This window comes from Dipodomys spectabilis, unplaced genomic scaffold, assembly GCF_019054845.1.
Source record: "Dipodomys spectabilis isolate Male_0828 unplaced genomic scaffold, ASM1905484v1 ptg000113l, whole genome shotgun sequence".
In the NCBI taxonomy this organism is placed as follows: domain Eukaryota; kingdom Metazoa; phylum Chordata; class Mammalia; order Rodentia; family Heteromyidae; genus Dipodomys; species Dipodomys spectabilis.
This window is the reverse complement of record NW_024870790.1, coordinates 382,878-403,438: the sequence shown is the minus strand read 5'-3', so window position 1 is coordinate 403,438 and position 20,561 is coordinate 382,878. Positions and strand designations below refer to the sequence as shown.

Here is a 20,561-nt window from a genome sequence, read left to right as displayed (position 1 = left end):
TAAGTTGAGCTTTGATCACATTTTCATAAATTAGTTGTATAATGGGGTTAAATTTTGACCTGTACATTCACTCTCCTTCATGCCCTCTTCCATCCCCAAGCCAGTCTCAGCAAGCTTCATTGCTCCATTTTCACACATGTACATAAAGTATCTTGATGATATTCATCCTTCTTCACCCTTTCCATTTTCCCTTCTTCCTCCCACTAGTGTTCACATCCTGAACAGGTCCACGTCTTTATTCCTGTCATTTATTTTTGTCAGTGTGTGTTAGTGGATCACAGGGATCTCACTGTGGTGTTTTATACAAGCATACCCAGAAGTTTAAATCAGATAAAGCTGAACTTTTAAAGAAATTGTCCCAAAGTTTTCAAAGTGGTTGAACTTCTCACTAGCGATGAATGTGAGTTGTAGTTGTTCTGTATCCTCAAAAGTACTTTACATCACCAGGCACTGGTGGTTCATTCCTGTATTCATAGCGACTCGGGAGGCTGTGATCTGAGGAACACAGTTCAAAGCCAGCCCTTGTAGGAAAGTCCCTGAGACTTTTATTTCTAATCAACCACTAAAAGAAACCCAGAAGTTGAGCTGAGGCTCAAGTGGAAGAGTAGTAGTATTGAGCAAAAAAAGCTCAGGCACAGTACCCAGATCCTGAGTTCAAGCTCCAGGACCAACAAAAAAAGAATTTGAGATTATCAGATTGTATAACTGTAACTATTTTAATGAGCTAATTGGCAATTTGTACGTGTTTTTGATAATTGCAATCTTCTGATTTTTGTTACATTGTTCTTTTGTGTCTTAATAGTTCTTTTTATATGTTATGATATGTATCATAACCCTTTGTCAGATGTATATATTATGAATATTTTCTAGTGTCCTATTTTTTTGGGGGGTCCGGTCATGGGGCCTGAACTCTGGGCCTGAGCGCTGTCCCTAAGTTCTTCAGCTCAAGGCTAGCACTCTACCACTTGAGCCACAGCACCACTTCCGGCTTTTTTCTTTTTGCTTATGTGGTGCTGAGGAATCGAACCCAGGGCCTCGAGCATGCAAGGCAAGTGCTCTACCACTGAGCCACCTTCCCCTAGTGTCCTATTTTTATTGGAAGGATTGGGTCTCACAGATGAGAATCGCCTCAAATTTCAGGGCTCAAGTTGTTCTCCTGTCCAGCTTTCCAAGTAGTATTGACTACATGACATGAAATCCTCTGTCTTTCTAATATATATATATATATATTATTTTTATATATGGAATTTTTTTGTGTGCTGGTCCTAAGGCTTGAGCTGAAGGCTAGCATTTTACCATTTGAGACACAGCTCTACTTACAGCTTTTGTGTGTGTGTGGTGCTTAATTGCAGATAAGAATTTCATAGATTTGGGGGCTGGGAAGGTGGCTCAGTGGTAGAGCGCTTGCCTTGCAATGCATGAGGCCCTGGGTTCCATTCCTCAGCACCACATAAGCAAAATGAAAAAAGCCAGAAGAGGCACTGTGGCTCAAGTGGAAGAGTGCTAGCCTTGAGCTGAAGAGCTGAAGGACAGCACCCAGGCCCAGAGTTCAGGCCCTACAACCGGACCCAAAAAAAAAAAAAAAAGAATTTCATAGATATTCCTGCCTGGGCTGACTTTGAACCACTGTCCTCAGAGCTCAGCCTTCTGAGTGGCCAGGGTTACAGATGTGAGCTACTGGCACCTGGCTCTTAACCAAATTTTTAAAGGGCAGTTTAAAATTTATTCTTTTTTATTTTTTATTGTGAAAATACTGTACAGAGGGGTAAAATTTATTCTTATAAGACCCAATTTTACATTTGTTCTTTTGTGAGCCTTTTTTTGTATTGTAAGGAATCTTTGTGCTCCCTAAGATAGTAGATTTTGCTTTCTCTATGTTTTATTCTAGAAATTTTAGAATTTGCGATTTTATATTTAGGACTATGATCCCAAAGGCAAGGTTATTTTTATTACCATGTATAATTTCCAATTGTTTCAGCGTGATTTGTTATGAAGAGAATACTTTTCCCACTGGTTATCTTGGCATCATTTAAAAATTAATTTAACTAGGGCTGGGAAGGTGGCTCAGTGGTAGAGCGCTTGCCTTGCATGCATGAGGCCCTGGGTTCGATTCCCCAGCACCACATAAGCAAAAAGAAAAAGCCCGAAGTGGCACTGTGGATCAAGTAGTAGAGCGCTAGCCTTGAGCTGAAGAGCTGAGGGATAGCACCCAGGCCCAGAGTTCAGGCCCCACGACAGGACCCCCCCAAAAATTAATTTAACTAGATAGATAGATGGACAGATAGATAGATAGATAGATAGATAGATAGATAGATAGATAGATAGATAGATAGATAGATAGATAGATAGATAGATAGATAGATATCAACTTCAAAATTCTATACTGGCCAGGCACCAATGGCTCAGACCTGTAATCTTAGCTACTGAGGACTCTGAGATCTGAGAATCCTGGTTCAAAGCAAGCCTGGAGCAGAAAACTCCATGAAATTCCTATCTCCTTTTTACCAACAAAAAGCTGGAAGTGAAGCTGTGCTCAAGTGGTTAGAGGGCCAGCTGTAAGTGGCAAAAGCCAAGTGAGAGCTCTAAGTCCTGAGTTCAAGTTCCCCTACCAGCACACACACACACACACACACACACACACACACACACACACACACACACACAGAGTGTCAGAGTTTATTCTGTGCTACTGATCATTTATAACTTATCGTCTTGAACTATAATTTAATCCTCAAGGTTTGTGGAGTTTTTTTCAACTTTTTTGTATTCTGTGTCCTTGGTTTTGTTGATGTAAGTCTGTCCATTTTTGTAAAGATGTCTGCTGAGAATTTGATTTTGATCATACCTTATTTATAGGTTAATTTGGAATACTTATCCTTAGAGAGTATTATGGATATTTTTATAGTAATTTCAGTCTTAATTTCTTTCAGCAGTTTTACAGTTTTTGTGTACAGCTATTCTAAGTGTATACATTTTATTTCTAAGTATTTCACATTTTTGAAGGCATAATATGTATGTGATAAGCTATAAAAGCATAAGTGATACTTTTTAATTTACTGTCATTTCTAGCATATAAGAATACAATTGTTTTGTATATGTGTCATATAAATGCAACCTTCTAACATTCAATTAATAGTCCTATTAGTTTTATTGTCCAATAAGTTTATTGTCAATTCCTTAGGGTTTTCTAAATACATGATAATTTAATTTGCAAATACAGACATACTTATTGTCATTTTAACCAGAAATTTGTGAGGGAGTTTGTTTTTCCATCTGAGAAATCTGACAAGGTTTTGTTGGACTACATTCTTTGGCTCACCTCCTAGAAGAGCATCACATGTCTAGGGGCCTCTCACAAGAGGAGCCATCAGCTGTCTTGCTTTTTTCCGAGTTCTAAAAAAGCAGCTGCCTGTAGAGTCTATATTTATATAATGACAGCAGAAAAGACAGATGGTTGGGATTTTATTCCAACTTTAATCCTGTTCTTCAAATAAAAATAACTATTTTGTTCTTTTCTTAAGAAATATCCTTTTTGTTTCATGCAAAAATAAAAATAGAGGGAAGCAACAAGAATGAGATAAATGCACTCAGACCCTTTTCTTAGTGCACATCTCTCATACGTTTTATGGAGTGGAAAATGGAGAGCTTTCGTTGCTGAGAGGACAGCAAGAGGAATAGGTTGTATCCTAGGAGCAGAGAAGGAATAAGCAATTGCTCACAGAAGAGAGAATGATCAACAGCCCTCTGAGCAGATACTGCCCCTCCCTGGCCAGCAGAGAAAGGCCAGGAATACACAAAGAAGCAGAGCTACAGGTCCCAGCGCTCAGACAGACACTGACCAGGACTTGGTGCAATGGGTCAGGCAGTCCAGCCTCTCCGCCCTGCCCGCCCTCCCCTACCCCCCCGCCCCGCCTTCCCCCCGCCCGCGCTCGGGGCGGCTGGAGAAGGCAGGATGCGGAGGCGGAGCCTCTGGCTGGGATGCAGGCCCCACGTGACCGCTCTGCACGAACGCGCGCACTCGGCTGCAACGCCAGCCGCGACTCGCATTGGCTCAGCCTCTCGCTCTTCAGCGGTGGTACCTGCTCCGAGGGTCCCGAGGACGCGCAAGTCATAGAGTCCCGGAGGCGGAGGAGAGAAGGTGAGGGATTCGGCGGGGACCCCGGGGGTGGGATCGAATGTGAGAACGGACCCCGCCTGCCGACCCCCACGTCAGGTCCTGCCGCTTCTGGCGGAGAAACAGAGGGTAAGGCTGCAGCCAGCGTGTCCTGGCGCGGCCGTTCGCCGGAGCAGACGGTGGTGGGCCCGGACTATGCGGATTTGCGGTCCTGAGGCTGCGATCCTGTGAAGACACCTGCCTGCGCCATGAACGCCAGCTTTTCCCACGGCCCCGCCCCGCCCCCTCCTGGTCTTCTTGGTGCAGAAAATGGTGGTCAGCGCGGAGGGTGGGGGCCAGGCGGGGGAGGTGGAGAAGGGGCCTGGATGGGGGCGAGGGTAGGCAGACCAGGAGTGAAGGGTTGCAGCTCCTCGGGCTACTTTACACCATCTGGCTCTCTGCAGGTCTGCAGGGCAGTTTGGCGAAGCATCTCGCAGCGATAATCCTGAGGAGGAGGAAACAGCAAGGATAGGCCCAGGTCGGTGCGAAGGGCTCTTCTGGCGAGGAGGGGGGCGGGGGAGATGGCGGCAGGAGAGGAAAGGAACATGTAGCGAGTTCTCTCCTGAGGTCGTCCCCACCCCCAATTCCAGCACATCCTTCTAGCTCATCCCCGTCCTCCATTTTGATTCCTGCAGAGGCCTGGAAATGGATCCGCAGGGAAAATGGTGGGCTTTGGGTAGGGAGGGGCATGGTCTGGGGGGCCGTCTAGAGGATGCTAAGGGACTCAGATGCGAGAATAAAATTTACCAAAGGCCTTTGAAATCCAGTCGTCTGAATGTTGAAAGGTGCATAGTAGGGCCCCTGTCCTCGGTGCTGATCAACCCACCAAGAATTTAGATCCTTTTCTTGTCCCTTTTCTCCTAGGAGCAATGGAGTCCAAACAGGAAAAACCAATACAGAACCTCAATGTGGAAAATACTCACCAGGAAAATGAAAACAAGGAAGAAAAGGAGCAAGTTGCTACTAAAAAGGAGCCCTTGGCTCAGCCTTCAGAAGCCGGGGTTCCTAGAGGGAATCGCAGGCGATTCCGTGTTAGGCAGCCCGTCCTGCACTATAGATGGGATCTGATGCATAGGCTTGGAGAGCCCCAGGCAAGGATGAGAGAAGAGAACATGGAAAGGTTTGGGGAGGAGGTGAGACAGCTCATGGAAAAGCTGAGGGAGAAGCAGTTGAGCCATAGTCTGCGGGCAGTTAGCACCGACCCCCCCCACCATGACCACCATGATGAGTTTTGCCTTATGCCCTAAATCCTGAATCCTGATGTGTTCCCTCAAGTTAATTGCGAGAGACCCCTGCTTCCTAAAACTACATGTTTGTGATGTACTCTTGTAAATCTTTTGATGTTCCTTGTGGATCTCCTATTACCAGCTTCTAATTGAATGTTGTGTTTTTGACCCCGTCTGTAAGAATTTTGTTAGCAGGAGAATTTATCTATTGCATGGAGAGATGCTCATCATATATTGTGAAGTTAATAAAGCAATTTAAAAAAGCAATCTGTACTCTTTTTTACTTAAAACCTTTTATTTATATACAAATACAAGAATATGAATATGAAAGCAAATAGTGTCAATCTCTGTGGTGGAATTAATAGATTTTTGTTTTCTTGTTGATAAAATTTCATTTTTCAAAACAGTACAGGAGGGGGCAGAAAATGGAGAGAGTAATTTGGACGAATACAGCCATAATATTGAATATATATATGTGAAATAGAGTAATGAAACTTGAAACAAGTGGGAGATGGGGAGAATGATAAAAAGATGACTGATCAAGAGGCATTGCACATATAATAGACATATTAAATTGAAACCGCCATATACAACTACTTGAAGATAATAAAAAATAAAATAAGATGATTAGAGGATACCTTGTAAGAAGTCTCTAGACCTAAAAAAATACTATGAAATACATATTAAAAGAATTGAGCCACTTTATTAAAGAAATTGTCAGCATTTACTAAAATTGTGACAGAATTTCAATATTAGTTTACCTCTGAGCTGTTTAGAAACTATATGTGTCTTTAAAGATCATGATGCTCACCCATAAGGTAAAATAATCACCTCCCAAGGCAGCTGTATGAACCAGATAGTTTATGAGCTTTCTCAACTTTTCATAATCCACCCATTTATAAGTTCATTTCACTCAAGGGATGTTCCTAAGGTGAGCCTTTTTATGTAATCAAGTACTGTGGGATAAAGGGTAAGTACTTCACTTCTTTGCTGTTGTGTCCCATTCATTTCCTCTCATGGGTGTTGTTCTATACTAGGTCTTGCTTCCTATACTGGCCCAGGACCACTATAAATGATTACAACTCTTCAAGGTGAGAAAATTTCACTGATTTCTTTGAATGTAATGTTCGTTTGATTTGGTGCTTTTTGAGTATGTTTGTGTGATCATGGAGTTTGAATTCAAGGCCTCACACAGGTACTCTGCCACTTAAGCCACACACTTAGCCCCCTCACTGATTTTTTTAGGGGGAAAATCCAATGAATACTCACTGTACTATTAAAGATTGTTTCTCTGCTCAGCAATTTGGAAAGATTTTATCTAGTTCTTTCCTTAAGGGTAGTTTTCTTCCAGGAAACCTCTTGACCATTTCAGCAGAGTATATATGATAAATGAGTGAACAGCTTCTTTTGTGTGCTGTCCTGGGACCTGAACTCAGGACCTGGTAGCTGTGCCTTAGCTTTATTTCTCAAGGCTAGTGCTCTACCACTTGGGCCACAGGTCCACTTCTGGCTTTTTGGTACTTTATTGAAGGTAAGACTCTCATGGACTTTCTTGCTCAGGTTGGCTTTGAACTATGATCCTCAAATCTCAGTCTGAGTAGCTAGGAATAGTGGTGTGAACTTCTGGCTAGCAGTTTCCTTTTAATCTGAGTCAGTCAATTCTCATACCAGCCCACTTCCACCTGAAACCTATGAATGTAACATTTTTATTATAGATTCAGTTGAGACACCAGGAGATCAAGTCAGTGTATGAGTGCTACTTAAATATAGGGATCTTTATAAAGGTCTCATGAGGAGACTATTGGAGTTATATTCTAATAGATCTTGGGACACAATGACCATCTTAGAGTTTACTTATCAAGTGAAGAAAACCCATATTTTATGTATGAAGAGAGTTTTTTTTTTTTTTGCAGTATTGGAAATTGAATCCAATGCTGTATTCTATCATCCCACTCCTTTGGTTTTATTTTGGTTTTCAGATAGGATCTCAATAACTGTTTAGGTTGGCCTTGTATTCATAATCCTCCTCCTCTCAAGTCCTTAGGATTACAGTCATATCTTGCTTTTTTGGTGATGCAAGAAATATAGCAAACAATCACATGCACACTCAGCCTAAGTAATTACTCCTCTTTCAGGCCTTGAAGATATGAGCCACAATGATGCAAGGCAGAAGTTTATAGAAAGGCTAGAGCTTCAAAAGGCAGAGAAAGTTATAATTAAAGAATTTTTACTATTGATTGTCAGGGTTAGCTCAAGTTTCATTGGAATACAAAAGAATTCTGCCTGTATCTCATAGAAGGTAGTCAGCAATTCCTTCACCAGTAGAAATGAAGCTCATATGTCAACTGATAGCATGCCCATGACAGAAGACGATTATATATATGTATATATATATATATATATATATATATAAGAAAAATGTACAGGTTTACCCCAGAAAAGGTCAATTTTAAGATTCTAGTTTATGAAAAAAGACTCTGCTAAACAGTTCCCCTTAGCTTTTAATGGTGCTTAGTTTTAAAGGGGCATCTAAATGAATACCACATGAGTGGTCAAGCTCCGTGTAAAATACTCAAGCAATAATCATCAGAAAGTAAGCAAAAGACAATAATAAAACAGGCATAAGTTTTCATTGAGATAGCAACCATATCGAAGGATCTGTATGGATTTGTCTATGTTATGTGGTGAGCTTCCCTCTTTTCCTTTAATGTGCCAATTCTTCACAAAAGTAGCAGATAAATTCATTCCATAATATGCTAAAGATTCAGGAAAAATTAAGGCAGAGAGATTAGGGATATACCCTAGTTCACAAAAAGAAAATAAGTTTACAAAAAGAGGTTTGAGTTGTAGATGTGAATTTGGCCACTGGCATTAAGCGCATGATGCACGCTCAGTAAACACTTGTAGAATGAATAAAAGAAACTGTACAAGAGAAATAACACATGTAATGGTATTCCAGAAATGATAACTAGCATGCATTTTGGATCTTTGTAGATTTGTAGAAATCTAACAAAATTGAAACAATACAGATAGTATCTCACGTTTTAAAACAATTACCTTTTCCTTGCAAATAAGGGAAATCATAGAACCTATGTTTCTTTGGACCTGGTTTACTACACTTAATATATTTTTCCCAAGTCTTTCCATTTCCTCACAAATGGGGACATGTCATTCTTTCTGATGGAGGCATAGAATTTATATATATATATGTATATATGTACATATATACATATATATATATCTATCACATTTTCTTGATCCATTCATCTACTGAGGGGCATCTGGGTTGGTTCCATATCTTAGCTATGGTAAATAATGCTGAGGTAAACATAGTTGTGCTGGTACCTTTAGTATGGTCTTGTTTGTGATCATTCCAGTATACGCCCAAAAGTGGGATTGCTGGGTCATAGGGGAGCTCTATGTGGAGTCTTTTGAGGATCCTCCATACTGCTTTCCAGAGTGGCTGAACAAGTTTACACTCTCACCAACAATGCAGTAGGGTTCCCTTCTGTCCACATCCCCTCCAGCATCTGTTATTATTAGATTTCTTGATTATAGCCATTCTAACTGAGGTGAGGAATCTCAGTGTTGTTTTGATTTGCATTTCTTTTATGGCTAGAGAGGTTGAGCATTTCTTCATATATCTATTGGCCATTCTTATTTCCTCTTCAGGAAGTTTCTCTTTAAGTCTTTAGCTCACTCATTTATTGGGCAGTTGTAACTTTGAGGATTTGTTGTTGGGAGGGATTCAATTTTTTGAGTTTCAAGTATATTTTAGATATGAGATCCTTGTTTGTTGCATGGCTATCGAAGATCTTCTCCCAATCCGTGGGCTTTAAATGCTTAAATAGTGATACAGGTTGGTCCATTGTAACAATGAGATGTACAAGACACTATGTTGAAAAACGAACTTTACAATTTAGGGGGGGGAGGGGGGAGGAGGGAGTATAGTTGTGGAGGTGGGAGGGAAGAGATGGTAGGGGAAAAACAAAGGAGGAGGTAACACTGCTTGATAGAAAATGTACTCATTACCTTGCTCATGTAACTGTAACGAAAACATATTTAAAAAAACAATTACCTTTTTCTTGAAATATTCAAATCACTGAAGGAATTAAAAAAAAAAAACACAAATGAAATGGTCATTGTGTGACCTGAGAGAGTGGTGGGGTTTGAATTTGCCAGTTCAGTAACAGGAGTCACAGGCAGCATCAAAAGTGTACTCCAGTTTGAAGTAAAATAAAGTCTTAATGATTAAACATCACTTAAAACATTAAGCCTCATTTATGCTTCCTGTGCTAATGGAGTAACAAAGACTAGATTTATTTCACTAACTAAAATATCTAAAACCTGGACAAAATACATTAATTTTTCATCATTGAACATCAGATAGGGGAGAACAAAGTTATCTGAGAGAGACAATAAATAACACAATCTTTGTGATTGTTCACAATGTACTGTATATTATTGGATTTATAATACATGGCAGTTAAATGTATGACAATAAAGCCACAAAAACCAGAGGTGAAATGAAAGTGCACAGTTTTGAGGATCTTATTCTATTTGTTAATATAATTCAAAGGTAGATTCTTATACATTAAGGATCTGTCCCATAATCTTTTTTTTTTTTTTTTTTTGTCATGGGGCTTAAATTCTGGGCCTGGGCGCTGTCCCTAAGCTCTTCAGCTCAAGGCTAGCACTCTACCACCTGAACTACAGCGCCACTTCTGGTTTTCTGGTGGTTTATTGGATATAAGAGTTTCACAGACTATCCTGCCTGGGCTGGCTTTGAACCATGATCCTCAGATCTCAGCTTCCTGAGTAGCTAGGATTACAGGCATGAGCCACTGGTGCCCGCTGTCGCGAATGTAACCTTTTAAACAAGCACTAAAAAACTTATAGCTAAGAAGATAGTGTTGCAACTGGAGGTGTGACTCAAGTGGTAGAGCACAGCCTTGCACAAAACAGCCAAGTGAGAGCGTGAAGTACAGAGTTCAAATCTGAGTACTGACACACACCTAAAAAGAAATTTGTGAGATAAAATAGAGATTGTAAAATATTCATTTAGCCTAAGGGATATTTTAAAAAGAGAACAAAGAATATATGGAACCAATGGAAACATCACAAGATAGTTGATTTAAACCCAAACATTAATCTAAATGCTTTAAACACTTCTAGAGGTTGTCTTATTGGATAGAAAAGGACAGCACAATTATATGTTACCTGTAAGGATCATACTTAATTTTTAAAGATACAATTGATTACTTGTAAGAGGATTTTAAAGATGAACAATATTTTTTATTGTGAAAATAGCATACAGAGGGGTCACAATTTCATGAGCAAGGTGATGAGTACATTTCTTATCAAGCTTTGTTGCCTCCTCCTTTGTTTCTCCTTCCCATTCCTTCCCATCTCCACTCTCCCCCCCACCTAGGCCAAAGTTGTAAAGTTCATTTTTCGACATGACATCTTGTATATCTCATTGTTGCAATGGGTCCACCTGTATCCCTATTTAAACAATTGGGGTTTTTTCCCTTCCCCTCCAACAAATTATACCAACATTAAATACAGTGAAAACAGGGGCTATACCATGGGGGAGGGACATACAAAGCAACCAAGAAATATCTTATAAATATGTTAAAAACAATAGCAAGAAAGAAAAAACATTTGGGTCCTTATCTTGGGGTTCATTTCGCCTAACATCAAGATGAACAATTTTAACACTAATAAAAACTCAAATAACTATATTAATAACTAAGCATAATACATTGAAAAGCAAAGAACATCATAGATTATCATAATTTTAAGTGGTAAATGTATAAATAAGACAGAACAAGCCTAAACATTCATATATTATAGTGCTTCAAAATATATGAAGCAAGAAATTCATAGAACTGCAAGGAGAAATAGACAAATCTGCAACTAAAGTCAGAGTTTCATCATTGTCTCTGTAAAAATGATAAATCAAGCAGATCCCATCAGAATTCAAGAACAGCATGAACAATATGATCTAGTTGACATTTGTAGAACTTGCTACCAAAGACAATAGAGTATATACCTATTTCACATGTACTTGGAACATTTATTAATATAGTCCATATTCATGTCTATACAATAAGTTGTAATCATGTTAATGATTCATATTATATTTAAAACCTATCTTCTGTGAACATAATAGTGTTGAATAAGAAATCAACAAGAGAAAGATGTCTGGAAAATTCCATTTTACATTAGGGAAAAACAAGTCCAAAAAAGAAACCAAATGGGAATCAGGCTGGAGGTATGGTTCAGTGGTAGAGAACTTTGTGTAGCATTTATGAAGTTCTGGGCTCAATCCCAGAACGGCCAAAAAAAGGTTGAAAGAGAATTAGAAGGTACTTTGAGTGAAAATGAAAAGCTCAACTTATAACTTGTGGGATATGACAAAAGAAATACATAGGGCAATTTTATAGTACTAAATACATATGTTAAAACAGAAGAACACAGTTTTGTAGTTCCTCAAAAAAATAAATAAAAGAAATAAAAACAAAACATGCAACCACACAAAAACACATACATGAATATTTACTGCAACATTATTCACAATACTTAAAAGGTGGAAGAATTTCTTTCAGCACTTACTTCTTCAAGCTCCATGGAAACCATCAGATGCAGGGGTCCAGAAGGGATTTAATTACCATAGCAAGAATAGTGTTCCCTCCCCTTTCTGCTAAGGATGAATTATCTGAGTAGAATTTTAGAGGGCAGAAGCAAAGAACACAAAGACATGTACTTAGGTTACCTACCACCTTGGTCACCTGCCCACGTATGTTTCTGAAGTGAGCAACAGGAGTCAGCTACCTGAAAAAAAAACGACAGGCTCTGAAATTTGGTCAAGGGCAGCACCTTATGAGTGTGTCTCTTTGTCGTCTTCCCCATACTGTGGACTGCCTGCGTCCCATAGCTCTCTCCTCTAACAAAGCTAAACTTCTGAATGAACACTACCATTGCCCAAAATTTTCAAAACTGACATTACGCCAACAATCATATTTCATTAAGTCTACCTAGCATTGCACCATTGTTTGGGAATATTAAATAAATGTGCATTTTAAAGCAATATGATAGACAAAATCTCAATGTCATGCTTAAACCAAGATAAAAATTCCAAAAATTCTTACGTAATCACAAAGACCCTGAATAGCCAAAGTAAATCTGGGTTAAAAAAAGCAGTGCTGGAGCTATCACCAATCACAAATATCAAACTTTACTACCAAGCTATAATGAACAAAGGAGCTTGGTTCTGGCCTAAAAATAGGCCCACAGGCCAATGGAATAAACTGGAAGACTCAGAAATACACCCATTTACTTAGAGTCATCTGACATTTGACAAGGGAGCCAAACACATATTTTGGAATAAGGACAGCCTCTTCAAAAAATAGTGTTGGTCAAACTGGACATTCACATGTAGAAGACTGAAATTGGATCCCTGTCTTTCACCTTGCACTAATATCAACTCAAAATGGATGAAAGACCAAAATGCCAGACTTGTAACCTTAAACTACTACAGGAAAGAGTAGGAGAAATATTAGAACTTATTGGCCTAGGCATTGTAGACATTTGATAAATGGGATTGCATTAAACTAAGAAGTTTCTGTACAGCAAAGGAGTTAGTTGCTAAGCTAAACAGCCTACAGATCATTACCAGCTAACCCTCCCCCAAATCAATAACTCAATTAATAAATAGGCAAAGAAACCAAAGAGAGACTTCTGTAAAGTAAGAATGGACAATAAATAAACAAAGGAAATGCTCAACATCCCTGACCATAAAGGAAATGAAAATCAAAACAATGTTGCAATCCCATCTCACCTCAGTAAGACTGACCATCATTAAGAACACAATAACAAATGCTGCCAGGCACTGGTTCCTCATGCCTGTAATCCTAGCAACTCAGGAGGCTGAGATCTGAGGACTCCTGTTCAATGCCAGCCCAGGCAGCAAAGTCTGTGAGACTTTAATCTCCAATAAACCACCAGAAAACCAAAAGTGGCGCTGTGGCTCAAGTGGTAGAGTGCTAGCCTTGAGCTGAAGAGCTGAGGGACAACGCTCAGGTCCAGAGTTCAAGCCCCATAACCACCACCACCAACAACAAAAATAACAAATGCTGATGGGGATTTCTGGGGAAGGGAGCCCTGTTGCACTAATAGCGGAAATGTAAACTAGTACAACCACTCTGAATGGTGGTTTGGAGTTTCATCAAAAAACTAAACATAGAACTAACTACTTTATGATCCAGCAATACTACCCTTGGATATTTATCCAGAAGACCGCAAGTTAGGATACAGTAAAGACACTTGCAGATCCATGCTCATTGCTGCACTATTCATGATAGTCAAATTATGTAACGAGCCCAGATGCCCTACAACAGATGAATGGATCAAGTAAATGTGGTATATATGTACAATGGAATTTTACTCATCTATCAGGAAGAATAAATATTATTTTATCTTCAGGAAAATGAATGGACCTTGGGAAAAATGCTAAGTAAAGCAAATCAGGCTCAAAGAGACAAACAGTACATGTTTTCTCTCATATATGGAAGTTTGATCTAAAATTAAAACATACATGATACCATAAACAGGGTTTTATGCATATACACACAAACAGATGAAAGAATGGTATACTTAGGGGAGGAGCCCAATGGTGAATACTTCTGAACAGCTAACGACCTGTGTATCAAAATGAATATCAGGACGCAGAAACAAGTTTTGGGGAGAAGGGCAAAGGAGTTGCACATGAGTGGATGGAGAAAGGGTGAGCAAATGCAATTCTTATATTCAATGTACATATTGTAAAAACTGAACTGCATAACTTGAGAGTAGGGATGGGAGATGGTAAATGAGGAAGAACGATGGAATGTGTTACATTGATTAAGAGGCATTGTACTCATACTTGGCTTCTAGAATTGAAATCTTTTTGTACAACCACTTAATTAGAAACATTATAAAAGAAGTGATTCATATAAGCATTAAATGTACAGTTTGTATGTGCCTAGTTGGATTTATTTTCTATCTGATATAGGATACTGTTATGAACTTGATCTCTCTTCTGTGTAGAAACTTGGAATTTTGTGAGATTATTTTCCCTGTGTTAAAAAATTCTCTTCCAAGTGAATTAGCTTAGTTTTGTGTTCATTAATAATGACTCATGCTCAGGGGAGCAAATAATAAAACTGAAAAAAATATTTTAAAAAATTCCATGGGCTGGGAAGGTGGCTCAGTGGTAGAGCGCTTGCCTTGCATGCATGAGGCCCTGGGTTCGATTCCTCAGCACCACATAAGCAAAAAGAAAAAAAAGCCGGAAGTGGTGCTGTGGCTCAAGTGGTATTGGGCTAGCCTTGAGCTAAAGAGCTGAGGGACAGCGCCCAGGCCCAGAGTTCAGGCCCCACGACTGGACCCAAAAAAAAATAAAAAATAAAAAATAAAAATAAAAAATTCCATGGTGAAAACCATCGGCATAATTAATACACACATACAAAGAATGACAAGGTGAAACCGACTCTGAGGGGAGTACTAGCGGTCGAGTTTGGGTTATTAAGGGGAAGTGAATGAGAATGAATATGATGAAATAGTTTGCATATGTGAAAAGAGAACAGTGAAAGGTGTTGAAATTGCTTAAGAAGGAGGCAGAGGAAAAGGGAGAGTAATAGGGAGAGTGGGTTTGATCAGGATATGTGTATACGTGTGTGGAAATGTCATAATGAAACCTGTGCCTTGTATGTTAATAAACAAGAAAACAGAAAACATATCCATTTTAACTACTTGCTTCCCTTCTTAGAAATTCACCTGTACTCATTACATGAAGGCAGAAAGAACAGCAGAGGCTCAGAATAGATTGAAGGAGCAGGGTCCTTGGGATAAAATGAGAATGACAAAAAATAAAGTAAAATATCCAGGGATGTATTAGTGGCTAGTAGTCCTAGGAGAAGATGAAGCCACAGAAGAATAAAGACATACCATAGGGTGAAGGGACTACATTTAACCTCCAAAATTAGCAAAGACCAAAATGAGTGACAGTACCTCACGTTGTGGGGGAGGGTAAGGACAGGGGAAGGGGTTTAAGGTAGTGAAGCAAAGAAGTAGGCTGGCTCCTGACGCACTTTCTGCCTGTGGGAGGGGAGCGAGAGACCCGAGTCCACTGGTGACGTTTTCCTCACGTGATCAGGAGCCGATGTGTGCAGATGTCCCTCTCTTCCAGGTACCAGCTTCTTAATGCTGTGGAAGATAGCAGACTTGAGACTGACAGACAGAGGGGCAACTGCAGGTCGGTAAGAACCGGGGATCTGTGAGGTAGGAATGGTAAAGGACAGAGGCAACCAAGGATCGTGTCTGTTTTCAAGATCCCATTGCCTTTCCTCTCCTGATTCGTTTTGGTGCAGAAAATTTTGTGTGAGCATTGGGGGAGAGATCTTATTTCCCTGGGGAAATGTGGGCTTTTTGGCAGAAGGAAATGTGAAAAGGATAGCTGCAGATCCATGACTGCCTGCACATTCCTGGGGGAGGAATGACAGAAAGCAAAGACCGAAGCAGATTCAAGACTAGATTCTCTCTATTTCTTTCCAGATGCTCACCCCCGTTGGTGCAAGAAATAGAGGGCTTGTTTGTGGTGGGAAGATTGAGAGGGGTCAGGGATAGAGGATAAGTACCGCTAGGGATCTCCTAGAAAGCTGGTGATTGAGCTACTTGTCATCTGTTGGAGGAGGAGAGCTTGAGAGGGGGCTGAGAAAGAGCTAATCCCTTCCCTGCAGAGCTGTGGAAAGGAGGTGCAGGGCTGGAGCGGGGTGTGTGGGAGGGTGACCCCTGGACGTGGAAGACAGATTCTGCAGGTGGTCTCTGCCTGAAATTTCTAAATGTGTTCTCCACTCTCCATCCATTTTGGTGTAAAAAATGGGATAAAAGAGTTAAGGATGAGGATATTGCAAAGAGGGGAACAGGTTTAGCCTAGGGACCAGCATCCTACTAGGTAAGAATGGCTTACAAACTAGGGAGGGCTGTAAGGAGGTATCATGAACCAAAAATATTACTGAGTTAGGAAATACTTTGCTTCTTTCATTGCAGGAAAATGTGGTCTTTCTGTATATGTGAGGGGGGAGAGGTGTCAGAAGCGCTTTGGCAATTTCTGCCTCTATCATCTTCATTTTCAGAGACAAGCTGGACTTTTTTTCTACTTGGGTACCCTGGAGTGTGGGAGGTGGGGAGGAGGTTAGATTGCAGAGAACTAAGTTCAGCAGGATCTGCCTTCTGAACATCACAGACCTGAAGTCCATTCATTTCAGTGCTCTAAAATGAGATAGAAAAGTGAGAGATAATTTGGGAGGAGTATTCAGAAATATAGGTACACTTTGGAAATATTTCTTTTCCATTCATCAGTGACAGGAAAAAATGAGTTTCTTAGAATCGTCAAGGGGAATTAGAGAGATCAAGGCAAAGGGTAAGGGGGGTGGTAAGAACTGGGAAATTTTGACAAAGAGTCTGAAGAGAATGTGTCCCTCTGGCCCATCATTTGCTTTCTGAATTCTTTTACCATCTGTCTCTCTTCTCTCTCCAGGTGTTCAGATCGGTGGTTGTGATCATCAACCCAGACAGGAAAAAGAAAGGCCTGCAGTGTCAGTGCAGGTCAGTGGGAGAAGGGATCTGATCACAATCCCTGAGCCAGAGCAGAGCTTGGGGAGGTGACAGCATGCCATCACTTCCCCAGTCCTCCTTGTTGCATTTCAGATGTGACCATCATCAGTGTCTATGGTACTTTATGGCTGGTGAGAATGGAGGGGGGGGGGGGAAGGAAAGTGAGAAAAAGTAGGTGTGGCCTCTGTTATGCCCTTTGAGGAGATCATAGTAGCTCTTAAGACTGATAACTGGCCATAGTTCTCTTCCTGTTGAGCCTTAGAACTGTAGAAAAGGGAAACAAATAAAATATCCCAGAATTCCTTTAGTTGTGTGTAACTCAGGACTACCCCTTTAAAATTGCTATCTGCATAGCCAAAGCCAGAGCCAAGTTGAGAAACCTATCTGCTCCTATAAATTTCTGAACACGCTCTTTCCACTGTGGAAGCTTCCACAAAGTTGGTTCAAAAACAACTATGTTGTGAAGTGGGAAGGAAAAGAAGGAATGTAAGAGGGGAGTGCAACTGGAAGGTGGGACAGGGCCAAGAGAGCCCATTGTTAAGAAAGGCAAGCACTACTCAGGCCCATATTTCACCCTCAGGCCCTCAGTGTTCTATGTCTCCTCTTTGTCTCCTAGAACAGGTAAAAAAGGACAATCTTAACATGGAAAAGTTCTACAAAGAAAAGGAAGGAAAACCAGAAAACGAAGGAACTGATGAAGATGAAGCGAGTACAGAAGATGAAGGAAATGCAGATGAAAAGTCTAATGCAAAGGGGAAGGCAGCATGCGAGGGCCAGCTGGAGGGTGAGGGAGGGCCAAAGGAGGAGGGCCACCCCCGGGATGAGGACAAGTCAGGGAAGCAGGGAAAGTCGTCAGAAGATGAGGGCCAGCCACCAGGTGAGGGCAAGGCAGAGCCCCAGGGCAAGGCAGGCAGCGAGACGCGTGCCACAGAAAAGCGTCCGGCTGAAGATTACGTGCCCCGGAAAGCAAAAAGAAAAACCGACCGCGGGACCACGGATGACTCTCCCAAGAACTCTCGGGAGGACTTACAGGACAGGCATCTGAGCAGTGAGGAGATGATGAGAGAGTGTGCTGATATGTCCAGGGCTCAGGAAGAGCTAAGGAAAAAACAGAAAATGGGAGGATGTCACTGGATGCAAAGAGATGTGCAGGATGCTTTCTCCCCAAGGGGCCAACGGGGTGTCAAGGGAGTAAGGGGCGGAGGGAGGGGCCAGAAGGACTTAGAAGACGTCCCATTTGTTTGATGACCTTGGCCTTTAATTCTGATTTCTCTGATGGGAATATTCCCAGCCCTGCTTTCCCTGGCAGGCATTTGCCAGGCTATGTGCTTTCACCTATCCTGATAACTCTCCTTTAGGTGTCACTGTCCTCCAGCAAACTTTTCACCCATGTGCATGAAAATATGTTCATGGTATACTGTAAAATAACAATAAAGAATACAGTTTGCAGAACCACAGATTCAGTATCAGCCCATTTTTTGGGGGAAAAGTTACATAACATATCCATACACAGGAAAACTCTGCAACTGAGCAGATCAAAGAGAAATAATGGTTTTCCTGGTGTGGTGGGACTAGGGGTGATTATTCTTTTTTCACACACTAAAGAGTAGGCTGGGAGTATGGTGTCATGGTACAGTGACCTTGAGTAGAGTGCACTACAAAAAATTACTCTTGTCATAAAGGAAGGAATAAAAGATAAAATAATTTGGAGAACAATATTTAGCAGGCAATTAAAATTCCTTTAGCTTGTGAAGACACATAAAATTCTTATCAGAACACGAAGTGATAAGTAAAACATATTACTAGGACTTAAAATTGAAGGAATTAACCTGACAATCCTTATAGATTCATTGCTGTATGGAACAACCTTGTCATCTGTAAAAATGAGACTAAAACTTACCTCACAACTCTTGTGTTGGCTCCTATATTCTCCCCTTCACTGGCAGTTTGTGATCAGCCATGCAGGGGAGAACAGATAGAGGAAGCCCCACCTGTGCCCAGAAGCTGAGAGGTGAGTGGCAACATCCTCAGGCTAATATCATACCTGCTGGGCACTGTCTTGGGTCTTATACCCTTTGGTTGATAGGCTATAGTCCTCAAGTTAATGCCTTTGATTTTCCAGGAGTTCCTGATAAGTTAAATATCCATTATGTTGCTTTCTTGTATGTTTATTTATTTTATTATTTTAAGTAGATGTACAAATGGGCTTAAACTCATGAACCAGTTTATGTGGCCTTCTAAATTCTGGAGAATGTCTCTTCTCAATTTAGAGTTGTGTTCATCCTGACATAAAATGTGTAAAAAATTATTTGTAAAGTCTTAACTGATATGTGTCAGACATTTTAATTACCCCAGTAGATTTGCCCTTTCCAAAGTAAAGAATTTATGTTAATCATTTTGCTACCCCATAGTACATAATAGAAGTTAAAAAATTGAATACATTAACCATTGAGAAAAAGGCATAATTCTTGGCCCAGTTCTACCTGATTGAATACATAGCCTGGAGCATGTAATTTCATTCTATAGCAAGTGAAACTAACCAGTTCAAAAGGAACACATCAGGAGAGGGAACATACTAGAATCCATTACTAAATGATTTTGACATTGTATATAGTAGTGTATTTCAAGGTTTGCTTGGTACTAGCAGACTACCTATATCAAAGTACTAGCTATCTTGTTGAAAATGCAAAGTCCTGGCTTCCACATCAGAGTCAATGCATCAGAATCTCTTGATTTGTCAAACATGTGTCTTCTGCTTTTAGTTCATTTCTATTTGCAGCAAATGACATTATGCATGAAATTTTAAAATCTCGTAGTGTAAAAAAGTTTATTGTTAAAACTTGCAATCCACCTTGCTATTTAAGTCTCACTACCCAGAGGCTACTGCCATAAGCATGTTTAGTTTATTCTGGTTCTTGTCTTTATATTTCTGAATGTGTTTATGTTGCTATTTTAACAGCAGTATTGAAGCATATAACTCATGTCATAAAATTGATCCCTTTAAAGTACACAGTTCAGTAGTTTTTAGTATATTGCCAGAGTTCTCAAATAATATTATCTAGTTTCCAAATTAACATTTCCATCACCCTAAAAAGAAATCCTCTTCTCAGTAATAAGCACATATGACCATTTCATCTTGTCTCTAGCACCTGGCAAGCACTGATTCTCCCTCTCCGCCTTACTCCCCCCTACCTCTGTACTAGGGTTTGAACTCTGGACTTTATACTTGCTAGACAGGGGTGCTCTATTGTTGAACCACACCTCCAGCACAAATCTCTTTTTGATCTCTATGGGTTTTCCCATTTGGATATTTTATGTAAACAGAATCATGCAATATGTGACCTCTTGTGGCCACATTATGGCTTCTTTTACTTGCCATCATGTCTTCAAGGTTCATCCATGTTATAAAATATATACTAAATACTTATGTACATTTTTGTGTGTGTTTTCAGTTTTCTTGGGTTTATACTTAGGAGTGGAATACTGAGTTGAGTGATAACTGTTTAAAATTTGAGAAATTGGCA

At 40.3% G+C, this 20,561-nt stretch overlaps 2 protein-coding genes across 2 annotated transcripts; both read left to right on the top strand.

The window, feature by feature from the left end:
* Positions 1-4,011: 4,011 nt before the first annotated feature.
* Positions 4,012-5,646, top strand: LOC122114914 (protein BEX1-like). Its single transcript, XM_042688180.1, has 3 exons — positions 4,012-4,138; positions 4,558-4,631; positions 5,018-5,646. Exon 3 carries the CDS (start codon positions 5,023-5,025, stop codon positions 5,398-5,400), a length of 378 nt encoding a protein of 125 aa, XP_042544114.1. The 5' UTR covers positions 4,012-4,138; positions 4,558-4,631; positions 5,018-5,022; the 3' UTR covers positions 5,401-5,646.
* Positions 5,647-17,679: 12,033 nt separating this feature from the next.
* On the top strand, positions 17,680-18,282 carry Tceal5 (transcription elongation factor A like 5). Its single transcript, XM_042688216.1, has one exon. It carries the CDS (start codon positions 17,680-17,682, stop codon positions 18,280-18,282), a length of 603 nt encoding a protein of 200 aa, XP_042544150.1.
* The last annotated feature ends 2,279 nt before the right edge of the window (positions 18,283-20,561 follow it).

Coding starts and splice junctions, on each gene's coding strand:
- Tceal5 (XM_042688216.1), top strand. CDS start 17,680: ATGGAAAAGTTCTACAAAGAAAAGGAAGGAAAACCAGAAAACGAAGGA.
- LOC122114914 (XM_042688180.1), top strand. CDS start 5,023: ATGGAGTCCAAACAGGAAAAACCAATACAGAACCTCAATGTGGAAAAT.